Source organism: Rhinoraja longicauda, chromosome 22, assembly GCF_053455715.1.
Source record: "Rhinoraja longicauda isolate Sanriku21f chromosome 22, sRhiLon1.1, whole genome shotgun sequence".
Lineage (NCBI taxonomy): Eukaryota > Metazoa > Chordata > Chondrichthyes > Rajiformes > Arhynchobatidae > Rhinoraja > Rhinoraja longicauda.
The window spans coordinates 16,522,062-16,536,367 of NC_135974.1; the positions used below are offsets into that span (position 1 = coordinate 16,522,062).

The following is a 14,306-nucleotide window of genomic DNA, read 5'->3' on the forward strand; positions in this document are numbered from 1 at the left end:
CTTGGCGAGTCAGGCAACATCTGTGGAGGACATGGATAGCTGATGGTTTGGCTCTCCAGTGATGCTGCCTGGCCCGCAGCGCTGCTCCAGCACTTTTCTCAATGTTCACACCATCGGGTTCCAAGTTCTTGAAGTGGAACTGATTAGTATGGGTGTCAGGGGTTCTGGGGAGAAGGCAGGAGAATGGGGTCGAGGGGAAGACAGATCAGCCATGATTGAATGGCAAAGTAGACTTGATGGGCTGAATGGCCTAATTCTGCTCCTATCACTTGTGAATTGCATCTTACCGGCGTCTTTGGCTTTCTTGGCCCACTCTGAGATGTTGTCCTGGGAGCGGCCGTCAGTGAACACCACGCACACCCGCGGGTAGTTGTCCGCCTCAGGTCTGGCACCACCGGCGGTCGTGAAGCTGTTCTGCACCATGTGTTTGAGGGCCAGGCCGGTCATGGTGCCTTTCTCCATGTACTGCACCCCGCTCACCGCCGACTTCAAGGCTGCCGGCGAGCTGTGCTTGCCCAGGGGGAACTCCGTCCGCACACTGCTGGAGTATTGCACCAGGCCCACCCGCGTGCCCTGGCCGGACACGTCCAGGGCGTCCACTATGTTGTTGACAAACTTCTTCACCAGCTCAAAGTTCTCCGGACGCACACTCTTGGAGCCATCAATGACGAAGACCAGGTCAATGTTGGCACGGCTGCACTCTGTGCGGACAAGCATCGTGTTAGATTGGGCCGGAGAAGAGGGGATGGCGGTGGAAGTGGTTGGGGAAGGATATACAGAGGGAGGGGGCGAGGGGAGTCTGGGTGGGTGATCGGGATCAGGATGCGATAAAACCATGGAATCATACAACACGGGAAAAAACAGGCCCTTCAGCCCACCTGCCCATGCCGACCATCATCTGTGCTAGTCCCACATGCCTGCATTTGGCCCAGATCCCTCTATGCGACCCATAGGTGGGATGGGAAGCTATGGGTAGAAAGGTGTAAAGAGGGGTTTGGTAGAGAGGGGTTGAGGTGGCGGTAGATGGGAAGGCATTGTGGTGAGTATTGGGAAAGGGATTGGGAGAAGGTTGTGGAGGAATGGGAAGGGTGATAGTGGGATTGGATAGGGATGGGGAGAGTTGTGGTGGAATGGGAAGGGTGATGGGAGGGTTGGAAAGGGATGGGAAGAGGGTTATGGGTGAATGGGGTGTGAGGATTGGGGAAGAGATGGGAAGAGAGTTGTGGTGGAATGGGACGGGGGTGTGTGTGGGGATTGGGAAAGGGTGATTGAGGAATTGGGAAGAGGTGTGTGGGGGGGGGGGGGTTGCAAAGAGATGGGGGAAGAGTTGTGGTGGAATGGGAAGGATTGGCGGTGGGCTTGGAAAGAGTCGAGGACCGGTTGATGAGGGATGGAGAGGGATCATGGAGAGATAGTGTTGGGGAACAGGAAGGGATGGGGGTGTGGTTTTGGTAAAGCGGTGGGGAGAGGATGTGTTCAGGGATGGAGAAGGTCCATGGAGAGATAGTGTTGATGAATGGGAAGGGCTGGGGGTTTGGGTTTAGAGAAGGGTCGGGTAGGGCAGTAGTTGGACGACGCCAACTACTGAGATGGTGCCGGTGTGATACCTACTGTTGCAGCTCTTGCCATCCTGGTTGAGTTGTCTCTGTGGTGGACAGATGCAGAAGTACGATCCCGGGGTGCTGACACACTTGAATTCACAGCCATGCTCCATAGTGTTACACAAGTTGACAGCTACAAGGCAAAGCACAGGTGGGAATCAAACAATACCGACACACCAACGCTGTCTCTGGACCCGGGGCATCACGCGTCTGGGTACTTTGGATAGACATAGTTTAGTTTAGTTTAATATAGTTTAGTTTAGTTTAGTTTAGTTGAGGAACAGTGGGAAGCTTTTTTGTTGTTTGCTATCCAGTCAGCGGAAAGACAACACATGATTACAATCAAGCTGTCCACAGTGCACAGATAGATACAGGATAAGGGGAATAACGTTTAGTGCAGGATAAAGTGCAGTAAAGTCTGATCGAAGATAGTCTGAGGGTCTCCAATGAGGTAGATAGTAGGAGGGTAGTTAATTGGCCCTCTGTAACTTGCCCCTGGTGTGCAGGGAGTGGATGAGAAAGTGGGATAACATAGAACTAGTGTGAATGGGTGATTGAAGGTAGGTGTGGCCTGAAAGACCTGTTTTCATGCTGCATCTCCAAACTATGGTACGTGGTGGTGCAGAGGTAGAAGTGCTGCCTTGCAACGCCAGAAACACAGGTTCAATCCTGACTACGGAGTTTATACGTTCTCCCCGTGACCTGCATGGGTTTCCTTCGGATGCTCCGGTTTCCTCCCACAATCCAAAGACGTACAGGTTTGTAAGCTAATTGGCTTGGTAAAATTGTAAATTGTCCCTAGTGTGTAGGATAGTGTTAGTGTACGGGGATCGCTGGTCGATGCAGACTTGGTGGGCCGAAGGGCCTATTTCCGTGCTGTATCTCTAAACTAAACTAAACTAAAATGCAAATAAGGTTCACATTGCTACCACTTTCCAACTAAATAAAAAGAAAAATGACTAGATCAGCACCATGCTATTTGCTGCCTGGTATTTTATCACCCTGCATGCAGCATTTCCATAGTATTATATTGCTTGCATCAATAATGATTGCATTTCCATTTTTGTCAAAGATGAACCAGGGTCAGATTGTTCCTTTGAAATGGTTCCAGTTCCAATTGACTCAATGGCCAGAGGACCTGGGCTTAAACAATTTGGCAGAAGAAGGACCATCATCATAGGCAAGCTTTTATATTTACACAATGAGTGCTTGCATTACAGGTTCTGCCAGATAGGAACATTTATTCTAGCTACATCAGGGGATTTGATAAATAATTGATGTGCCAATAAATGCTTCTGCAGCATTGTTTTGCCTGTGAATAAGTAGACATGAAAGGGGGGCAGGATCAGAACATCAGGCCCCTGGTGACTGCAGTTACAATCAATAAGAGCTTGGGGTCATACAGTTTGGAAACTGTCCCTTTGGCCCACTGATTCCATGCTAACCCATTTGCCCCAGTCTCACACCAATCCCATTTTATTCTTCCCCATGTTCTCCAGATTCTATCACTCGTTTACCACATTCCCTTTATCCTGTATCTGTAGATTGTGGACGACTCGATTGTAAAGATGTATCATCTTTTTGCTGACTGGATAGCACGCAACAAAAAAGCTTTTCACTGTACCTTGGTATACGTGACAATAAATGAAACTAAACGAAACTATTTACAGTGGTCAAGTTTAGTTCAAAGATACAGCATGGAAACAGGCCCGATGGCTCACCAAGTCCACGCCGACCATCGATCACCCACTCACACTAGTTCTGTGTAGGTTAATTGGCTTTGGTAAAATTGTAAGTTGTCCCGAGCGTGTTGGATCCTGCTAGTGTATGGGGATTGCTGGTCGGCGTGGACTTGGTGCACTGAAGGGCCTGTTTCTGCATTGTATCTCTAAAGTCTAAAGTCTAACAGCAAACCTGTCATGGAAACACTGGCCAGTTCCCACTTACCTTTGCAAGTTTTGCCATCACTCTGTAGTTCAAACCCATCCTGACATGTACAGTAGTATCCATTGAGCACGTTCACACACTCGTGCTGGCAACTGTGGTTCCCAAATGAACAGTAATTCACCACTGCGGAGAGGAAAGGTAAAGCTAGGGTTGGCGGTAGTGGTGGGGGGGCTGTGGGGGTGGGGGGGCTGTGGGGTGTTGGGGGGCTGTGGGCTGTGGGGGGGCTGTGGGGTTTGGGGGGGCTGTGGGGTGTGGGGGGGGGCTGTGGGGTGTGGGGGGGGGGCTGTGGGATGGGGTGTGCGGGGGCTGTGGGGTGTGGGGGGGGGCTGTGGGGTGTGGGGGGCTGTGGGGTTTGGGGGGGGGCTGTGGGATGGGGTGTGGGTGGGCTGTGGGGTGTGGGGGGGGGGCTGTGGGATGGGGTGTGGGGGGGCTGTGGGGTGTGGGGGGGGGGGCTGTGGGGTGTTGGGGGGGTGTGGGCTGTGGGGGGGCTGTGGGGTTTGGGGGGGGGCTGTGGGATGGGGTGTGGGGGGGCTGTGGGGTGTGGGGGGGGACTGTGGGGTGTGGGGGGGGGCTGTGGGGTGTTGGGGGGGTGTGGGCTGTGGGGGGGCTGTGGGATGGGGTGTGGGGGGGCTGTGGGATGGGGTGTGGGGGGGCTGTGGGATGGGGTGTGGGGGGGGGGGGGCTATGGGGTGTTGGGGGGGTGTGTCCGATGGTTCGCTATAACCAAGTAAAGGTTTATCATTGTATTAGAAACAAACAATTGCAGATGCTAGTTAATGGTATAAGTCAATGGGCCCGGCAGCATCCGTAGAGAACATGGATAGGTGATGTTTCGGGTCAAGACCCTTCTACAGACTCTCAGTCTGGAGCTGGGCCTGGATTCCAGGTGAGTTGATGGCCCCAGCCTGCTGGCTGCCGGGGGAGAGGCGAGGAGTGGTGGAGACAATGGCCATTGCCGGAGTATGGGCAAAGGTCAGTGGTGGTGGTGGCAGGCGTGGCCTGGAAGCGGCCGAGGAAGCTGTGTGGGCCGGCGGTGGCCTCGGCAGCGAAGGTCGGTACGTCTGACCACTACAACCAAAATCCGTGATAAAGAGGTCCATAAAAATGAGGGTTTACTGTACTCACTGCTGCAGGTCTTCTTGTCCCGGTTGAGGGTGTATCCTGGTCGACAGCGGCACTGGTAGGAACCAGGGGAGCTCACACAGATATGCTCACAGCCATGGCTTCCAAGGTCACAGAGGTTGAGTGCTGGAGAGAAAGACATGACTTCATAAGTTCAAGGAGTAGAATTAGGCATCAAGTCTACTTTGCCATTCAATCATGGCTGATCTATCTTTCCCTCTCGACCCCATCCTCCTGCTCCCCCCCCCCCCTAACCCCTGACAACCTTATCAATCAAGAATCTGTCAATCTTTACCTTAAATCATTCATTGATTTTGCCTCCACAGCCATCTGTGGTAATGAATTCCACAGATTCACCACCCTCTGATAGACAATAGACAATAGGTGCAGGAGTAGGCCATTCGGCCCTTCGAGCCAGTACCGCCATTCAATGTGATCATGGCTGACCATTCCCAATCAGTACCCCGTTCCTGCCTTCTCCCTATACCCCCTGACTCCGCTATCCTTAAGAGCTCTATCTAGCTCTCTCTTGAATGCATTCAGAGAATTGGCCTCCACTGCCTTCTGAGGCAGAGAATTCCACAGATTCATAACTCTCTGACTGAAAAAGTTTTTCCTCATCGCCGTTCTAAATGGCCTACCCCTTATTCTTAGACTCTGATGAAAGAAATTCCTCCTCATCTCCTTTCTAAAGGTTTTTTGTTTTATTCTGAGGTTATGCCCTCTGGTCCTAGACTATACCACGAGTGAAAACATCCTCTCCATATCCACTCTATCTAGGCCTTCCACTATTTGGTAAGTTTCAATGAGGTCACCCCTCATCCTTCTAAACTCCAGCGAGCACAGGCCCAGTGCCTTACAATGCTCATCATATGTGACTTGGTTTGACGTTACCTCACAGTGGTGGAGAGAGCAAAGGTACCAGGGCATACAAGGCCACTGGAGCTTTAAACCTCTTGGCACATTGTCACGCATACCGAGATACAATGAAAACTTCGTTTCGGGTGCTATCCAGTTAAAAATACGTCCATACATGATTTCAATCAAAACCATATAGTACACAATGCACTGGAGTAATTCAGCGGGTCAGGCAGCATCTCTGGAGAACATGTTTCAGGTCGAGAACATTCTTCAGATAGACTGTCTGAAGAACAGTCTCTACCTGAAACATCACCTATCCATGTTCTCCAAAGATGCTGCCTGACCTTCTGAGTCACTTTAGAGATACTGTGTGGGAACAGATCCTTCGGCCCACTGAGTCCACATTGACTAGCAATCTCCCCTAACACTAACGCTATCCTACATACTAGGGACAATTTTATAATTTACCAAAGCCAATTCACCTACAAAACTGTGGAATGTGGGAGGAACACCTGGAGAAAACCCACATGGTCGAAGGGAAAACGTACAAACTCCATACAGACAGCACCCGTGGTCAGGATCGAACCCGGGACTTGTAAATCAGCAGCTCTACTGCTGCACCACCCTGCTGCCCTAAAGCTGTTCTTGAATCTGTTTTCAAACTTTTGTATCTTCTGCCCAACGGGAGAGGGGAGGGGAGGAATGACCAGGGTGTGAATGGTTTTTGATTATGTTTGCTGCTTTCCTGACGCAGAGTGAAGTGTAGATGGAGTTGATGGGGGTGGTTGGTTTGCGTGATGGACTGGGCTGCATCCACATTTCACTTTATTCCTTGAGATTGGGGATTGGGGGATTAAACTGATGGAGGTACTGAACATTATCCCTGTTATAGAGACATTGGTTTTAAACCTCCACTGGTTCCATTGAGGCACGAGAGACTGTGGAATCTGGAAGAGAGGAAGGATGGGGCAAAGCTTGGCAAGTGATAGGTGGATAGAGGTGGTGGAGGGTTTAGTTTTAGTTTAGTTTAGTTTTATTGTCACGTGTGAAACAATAAAGGTACGGTGAAAAGATTTTTTGTTGCGTGCTATCCAGTCAGTGGAAAGACTATACATTATTACGATCAGATGATCACAGTACACAAATTCAGGATAGAATATCGTTTAGTGTGAGATAAAGTCCAGTAAATCACGTTTAAAGATAGTCCAAAGGTCTCAATGATGTCGATGGTAGTAGGACAGGACTGTTCTCCAGTTGGTGATGGGATAGTTTGGTTGCCCGATACAGCTGGGTAGAAACTACAGTGGCTGCCTTGCCAACAGTCTCTGTCCTTTCTTTTTTTGTTGTTATTTTTAGTATGTTATAAAAGTATGTTTTAGTGTTCCTTGGTTTGTTTTATGTGGCGGGGTGGGGTTGGGGGAAACTTTTTTTCAATCTCTTACCTAGACGGAGATGCGATTTTTCCCCCCATATATCTTATCTCCGTCCCCACTGTGGCCTAGCATTGTGGAGTTGGAGACCTTTCCTAGAGACCGACGGGCACTCCAAGTATGCGGGACTTTAACATCGCGGAGCTTGCCATCCCTTTGCTGGGGATCGAAGCTCCAACCGCGGGGCCTGTGGACTTTAACGTCGTGAAGCCCGCAGTCTCTGGTAAGAAGAGACTGAAGGAGGGTCTCGACCCGAAACGTTACCCATTCCTTCTCTCCAGAGATGCTGCCTGTCCCTCTGAATTACCCCAGCATTTTGTGTCTACCGAAGGTTTAGAGGGACATGGGCCAAACGCGGACAGGTGGGGCTGGTGTAGATGAGGCATCTTAGTCGGTGTGGGCAAGTTGGGCCAAAGGGCCAGTTTGACACGGAGGAAACCCAAACGGTCACAAGGAGAGCGTGCAAAACTCCACACACAGACAGCAGCCAAGGTCAGGACAAATGAATGATTAAATGTGGCGACAGGATGGGGTGATGGAGTACGCACGGCTGCAGGTCTTCTTGTCCTGGTTCAGTCTGAAACCCGAGCGGCAGCTGCATCTGTAGGACCCCGGGGAGCTGTTGCAGATCTGCTCACAGTCGTGATCACCGTGGGAGCACAGGTCAATGGCTGCAGACACAAGTACAAACACGTCAGAACAACACAGGCGACACCCGCCTTACAGATCTTCCAGAAATGCATCCTGACAGACTTTAGAGACACCACGCAGAAACAGACACTTCGGCCCACCGAGTCCACACTGACCAGCGACACTCACTCCATCCTACACACTAGGGACAATTTTTAACAATCTTATCAAAACCTATTAACCTACAAGCCTGCATGTCTTTGGAGGTTAGGGAAAGATCTAAAGGGGATATTAGGGGCAATTTGTTTTCCACACTGAGGGTGGTGGGTGTATGGAACCAGCTGCTGGAAGAATAGTGGGAGTGGTTTCCATGGAATAATTTACAGAGGGCCAATTAACCTACAAACCCTCACGAAACCCTTGGAGTGTGGGCAGGAAACCGGAGCACCCGGAGAAAACCCAAGCTCACAGGCAGAATGTACAAATTCCGCACAGACAGCACCCAGTAGTCAGGATCGAACCCTGGGTCTCTGGCATTGTAAGACAGCAACTCTACTGCTGCGCCACCCCCTCTGAAAAACATTACAAGCCTCTGCCCAAATACGTGAGACATGTAACACGCTACAGGACTGTTTGTAAGAAAATAATTTCACTGCATTAGCTCATGTGACAATACACCACCATCAATTTTCAATCCTCTCTCCAGTGTTTTTATTTCAAACTAGCAAAGCGGGCCCGTTGGGCCCGTCCCCACAACCCCCATTCTCTCCTCCCCCAGCCCCACTCTTACTCTCCAAGTGTGCCCGTTGGGCCCGTCCTCCTGATCTGTGTATGTCAAGTGACTTGCAATAACAAAAAACACTACTTTAAAACAATCAGCTCTTTTTTTGAAACTTTTCGAAACAATGTAGCCGTCACAAGCTGAAGACTAAATCCTGAAAACCTTCAATAAATCCGCTTTAAACCTCTGTAACTTAAAAAATATGCGACCAAATTAAATCAAAATATCACGGCCGAGCGAGCGCGAGATTGGCGATTAAGGCGGTGCAAAAAATGTGGCGCGACGGTTCACCGTTTTGCCGTAATCACTGATACGTATATAGAAACAGATTTAGATAGAAGATAGATAGATAGATGTCATCGCTTGCCCCTCTAGTGGGAGAATGAGGTACTGCCAAGCGTCAAGAGTCCAGAGTGTTTAATTGTCAAAATCAGCTTACATCAGTCTGAAGAAGGGTCCCGACTGTCCATTCCCTCCAGAGATAAGACACAAAGTGCTGGAGTAACTCAGCGGGTCAGGCTGCATCCCTGGAGAACATGGATAGGTGACATTTCGGGTTAGGACCCTCTTCACCGCCCCTCTAGTGATGCTACCTGAGCCGCTGAATTAATCCGGCACTTTGTGTTGTTTTTTTTGTAAAGCAGCGCCTGCGGTTCCTTGTGACTAATTTATAACCACTGAAGGTCTGTAAATGAAGCAGCCCCCACACCTACCTGTGCAGGTCTTCTTGTCTTGGTTCAACACATAACCCTCTCGGCAGTCACAGTGGAAGGAGCCTGGGCCGGAGACACAGATCTGTTGGCAATTGTGTCTACCGTCAGCACACAGGTCTTGAGCTGGAAAGTTAGACACAAGCATCAATACTGGTTGCTGTTTAGTCCTGGGATTAGATCAAGGTAAGCAAACGAGGCATTCACTGCAGCCGGGTGCATGACATAGACCATAGAATGGAGGGCAGAGGGCAAGAGGGCAGGGGACAGGGGGCAGGGGGCAGAGGGCAGAGGGCAGGGGATAGGGGCAGGGGCAGAGGGCAGGGGGCATGGGGCAGGGGGCAAGAGGGCAGGGGGCATGGAACAGGGGGCAAGAGGGCAGGGGGCAGAGGGCAGGGGGCAGAGGGCAGGGTGCACGGGACATATAAGCAGAATATTTTACAAGACATTGAACTTTTTGTCGTGTTATGATGATCACATCTAAAGAAATGTCTCGACCCGAAACGCTTGTCCATTCCCTCCAAGTGTGAAGAGAGAGTTAAGAGCCTTTAATTGTCATATGTAGTGACAACGAAATGACTAAATTCGTACTTACAGCACATAACTGCCCTGTAAACACAGTACTCATAGATAATGCATAATAAAAACACAATAGATTAATAACTCTAATAACTCTACTTCTAGTGCCAAAAACCTTTGTGTCTAAATGACAGAGTTGACAACTGGCTGATATTAGCATTGTAAGGCCATTATAATACTAATGTCTATATACTGACTACTAATGTCAGTCAGTCGCCTTTTGTCTATCACGTAGACACTAGCAGAGTGCCAGCCATGAGTATAATAGATTTGTGATTTATTTCTTAAATATATCACACGCTGGTTAATAAATAACTGTAAAAGGCAAACAGTGTTATTGGAAGTTATTGCAAGGCAAAACTGAGTGGAATGGAACTAGAGGCAGTTACCAGACCAATACCCACCACACAACTTGTCCTGGAACGTTTTGGCAAACTGTTCGATCAGGTCGAAGGTCTCGACCAGGAAGACGTGCTCCTCCAGGGGCAAGGAGGCCATGGCTCTGAGGGAGCTCATCTCTGCCCTCTGCACCCCGACGGCGTAGATCTCGATGCCCGCCTCTCGAGCCCGAGCTGCCACCTCAGTGACCCTGTCCTGGGGGCGGCCGTCCGTGACGATGATGGCGACTCTGGGAATCTTCATGGCCAGGGGCCGCACACCTTCCCGCTCAGTGAAGGCCACGTTCATGGCGTACTGGATGGCCAGGCCGGTCATCGTCCCTTGGGCCAGAGGGATCACCTCCTTGATGCTCTTGATCATGTCAGCTTTCTTCTGGAACGTCTTGAAGGAGAAGACGTTCTGGATTTGGCTGGAGTATTGGACCAAACTCACCCGGCTGGCGTCTGGCCCCACCGTCAAGAAGTTGATCATGTCAATCACAAAATTCCTCATCAACTCAAACTCAAAAGGGCGAACACTCCGGGAGCTATCGATGACAAACAGCAGATCAATGGGGCCGGTGGTGCACTTTCTGTCTGCAAAGAGAGATGGGACATGTTGCAGTTCAACACGACACTCAGCAAAATGGGCAGCTTACAACCCAGGGGTTCGCAGAAGGGTCTCGACCCGAAAAGTCACCTACGACACTATCTGACCCGCTGAGTTATTCCAGCTTATTGTGTCTATCTTTGATATGCATATTGATTTCTCTAACTTCAAGTAACCCTTGCATCCCCTCTCTCTCTGTACCTCCCCCACCCTAGTCACCATTCTAATTTCACTGTCGTTCTGCCAAGTTTCACTCTTTGCATCACTCATTAGTACCTTTCACGCAGCCAATAATGGACCACCTTTCCTTGATTATCGTTGTTAGCTTTGATCTGTCCTTTTGCATATCGTTCATTAATTTGTTCTATGATACTTTTCATATCTCTCGGTTCCCTCTCCCCTGACTCTCAATCTGAAGAAGGATCCTGACCCGAAACATCACCTATTCCTTTTCTCCAGAGATGCTGCCTGACCCACTGAATTACTCCAGCATTTTGTGTCTGACCACCTTATCTATTTGTGTTGCTACCTTTCAGGGACCTGTAGGCCTACACCTCAAGATTCTTAGGACATCAATGCTCCCAAGAGTCCAGCCATTTCCCTTGCACTTTCCACTTGCATCTGACCTCCCAAAATGCACCAGTGTACACCTTAAACTCCAGCTGCCATTCCTCTGCCCAAATTTCCAATGGATTCATGAAAATGTGGGAATTAGGAGCAGGAAAGTGTGGGAATTAGGACCAGCATCTGTAGTTCCTTTCTACAAAGTGTCTGCCAAGTGGGAACCCCATCAGTCATGTAAACAGTCACAGCCCAGTGCAGTGCTTCGAAGGTGGAGTGGGCCGCTGGAGGCCCTGCAGCAACCTGGGGCTCGGGTGGACCAGGCGACGCTCCAAGAGGCCGAGCACGTGGACCGGACATGGCCTGCAACAGTGGGGCAACGGCGGAGGATATCAACAGCTAGGCTTGTCCAGGCCGACACCAAATAGTGAAAGGTCTGGATAGAGTGAATGTGGAGAAGATGTTTCCACTTGTGGGAGAGTCTAGGACCAGAGGCCACAGCCTCAGGATAAAAGGACGTACCTTCAGAAAGGAGATGAGAAGGAATTTCTTTAGCCAGAGGGTGGTGAATCTGTGGAATTCGTTGCCAAAGACGGCGGTGGAGGCCAAATCAATGAATATTTTTAAGGTGGAGATTGGCGGATTCTTGATTAGTAAGGGTGATACGGTCAGGCCAAGAACCCTGCATTTACAACAACTGGGACTTGAAAATGGCACCAAATCTGGCGACTTTGTATACTGTCTTAGTGTACTACTGCTCTATACTTGTACTGTACCTGAGATGTTTATCTAAGATGTATCTAAGTGCTTATGCATAGTGATACTTGTAATGAACTGTATACAAAAGTGGATTTCACTGTACCTCCGTACATGTGACAAATAAAGTTCCATTGAACCATTGTGCACCCATGTGTGTGTGTGGCTACATCAATATACAATGCAGTTACGCACCTAGGCTACTCTGAAAGCACCTCCCAAACCTGTGTCTTCTCCACAAGAACACAATAGGAGCAGGAGAGACACAAAATGCTGGAGTAACTCAGCGGGTCAGGAAGCATCTCTGGAGAAAAAGGATGGGTGAGGTTTCAGGTTGGGGACCCTTCTTCAGATTGACCCAAAATGTCACCTATCCTTTTTCGCAAGAGAAGTTGCCTGACCTGCTGAGTTACTCCAGCACTTTGTGTCTTTCTTTTTGTAAACCATCATCTGCAGTTGCTTGTGTAGACCCATAAACCATTGTTCTTCAAGGTTTGTTTTCTAACTCAAAGCTCCTTCTTACCTGCGAGCATTTTGTCCCTTATCCTCATCTGTTTTATTCTGGCGGACTGAACGCCCTCCATTAGTAGAACTTCAGTTATTAGGAATAAAGCGGTTGCCAGAGCAAACTTCATGGTTCAAAGTGAGGAGTGGGGATTGACTGAGAGATAGAAACCTGGGCAGAGAAGAAGGTAAAACATTTATCAACACAAAAGAACAGCATTGAACCCTTCTATTATTGGTTGTCCTTGTCTGGAAATACAGTAGACCCTTGCAACAACGGACCTCTATGTAACGGATTTTGGTTCTAGTGGACCGAGGCTCCCATTGCATCGCCCTCCCCACACCCCCTACCCACTTCTGCCAGTTACCTGACGAGCCGGCGCCACGTGGCAGGAGCTCAGGGTTGCGGGAGCGGAGCGAGCGAGCAGCATGAGGGTGGTGTGACTACCGGGCCCCTCCCTGGTACACCATAGGTGTGCCGGGGGCTCTGAGACTCTCCACCTGTAAATTCCCGCTTGTTTAACCCCCCCATGCCCCCCCCCCCATGCCCCCCCCCCCCCCCACCAACGCCACATTTCTTCCCTCACAGCCTCGGGTTAAACTTTACCCCCTCCTCACTCTGTAATAGCGGACAATGGGCAATAACGGACACCATCCACTCTCCGTGGTCTGTTATCGCGAGGGCTTATACTGTATTGGTTTGTTATTGTCACGGGTACTGAGAGACAGTGATGTGTGTTGTTTTGCTTGCTATCCAGACAAACCATACAATACATGAGTGCAATCAATTCCATGCTATTTTATTGTCACCTGCAACCAGGTACAGTGAGGTGCTGTGTTTTGTGTACAACCTGATAAAATCATACAGCAGACCTCACCTAAGCACTAGACAAGTGTCACCATGTTTCCGGTGCCGACAATGTTACAGAGGTTTGCCGAAAGCCGTATCTATTGCCGACCACCGCACGTGCCAGCGGGCGGCCCCCTGCCAGGTTCCCCTTTGTGTTGACGGCCTCCCACTGCCCCCCCCCCCCCCCTTGGATCTCGGCCTTACACAAGCACAGCGGGGAATGCAAAGAGAAACCAACTCGGGTGGAATACAACTACAGGGAAAGTGCCGATTAAAAAAAAGTACAGGGCTGCAATGAGGTTGGCGGGAAGATCAAGCCTACACCCTTAGGTTACGAGAGGCCCGTTCAGTGATCTAACAACAGTGTGGAAGCAGCTGTTCCTGATTCTGATGGTGCACACTTTCAAGCTTTTGTATCTTCTGCCTGACGGAAAAGGGGAGAAGAGGGAATGACTGGGACGTGACAGGTCCTTGATTATGTTTGCTGCTTTTCCAAGGCAGCGTGACTTCAGGAAGCGAAGCATTACACATACCCCGGTATACATTGATGGCGCCGAAGTAGAGATGGTTGCAAGCTTCAGGTTCTTAGGAGTAAATATCACCAGCAACGTGTCCTGGACCAGCCTGGACCAGCTAAACCAGCAATGCCCTGGAAAGGACATCAACACCTCCACTTCCTTAGAAGGCTGAGGAAGTGTGGCATGTCCCCAACAACTCTCACCTAGAAAGCAGGTTATTGGGATGCTTCACAGCATGGTTTGGGAACAGCTCCATCCAAGACCGCAAGAAATTGCAGAGAGATGTGGATAAAGTCCAGGCCATCACGCAAACCAACTTCCTTTCCATTGACTTAATCCACAGTTCATGCTGCATCGGCAAGGCCACCAGCTTAATCATGGACTAGTCTCACCCATCACTCTCCCATCAGGCAAGAGGTTACAGAAATGTGAAGACGCACACCTCCAGATTCAGTTGCAGTTTCTTCCC

At 49.8% G+C, this 14,306-nt stretch overlaps 1 protein-coding gene across 1 annotated transcript in view; it reads right to left on the minus strand.

Moving 5' to 3' along the window:
• matn4 (matrilin 4) overlaps nt 1–14,306 on the minus strand; it is a 37,017-nt gene that overhangs the window by 4,952 nt on the left and 17,759 nt on the right. Inside the window, exons 2-9 of the mRNA XM_078419301.1 lie at nt 12,489–12,641; nt 10,066–10,635; nt 9,086–9,208; nt 7,510–7,632; nt 4,674–4,796; nt 3,549–3,671; nt 1,612–1,734; nt 288–701 (exon numbers count right to left, since the gene is read on the minus strand). Coding sequence (XP_078275427.1) covers nt 288–701; nt 1,612–1,734; nt 3,549–3,671; nt 4,674–4,796; nt 7,510–7,632; nt 9,086–9,208; nt 10,066–10,635; nt 12,489–12,600 — 1,711 coding nt within the window. The 5' untranslated portion in view covers nt 12,601–12,641. The remainder of the gene's footprint in view (nt 1–287; nt 702–1,611; nt 1,735–3,548; nt 3,672–4,673; nt 4,797–7,509; nt 7,633–9,085; nt 9,209–10,065; nt 10,636–12,488; nt 12,642–14,306) is intronic.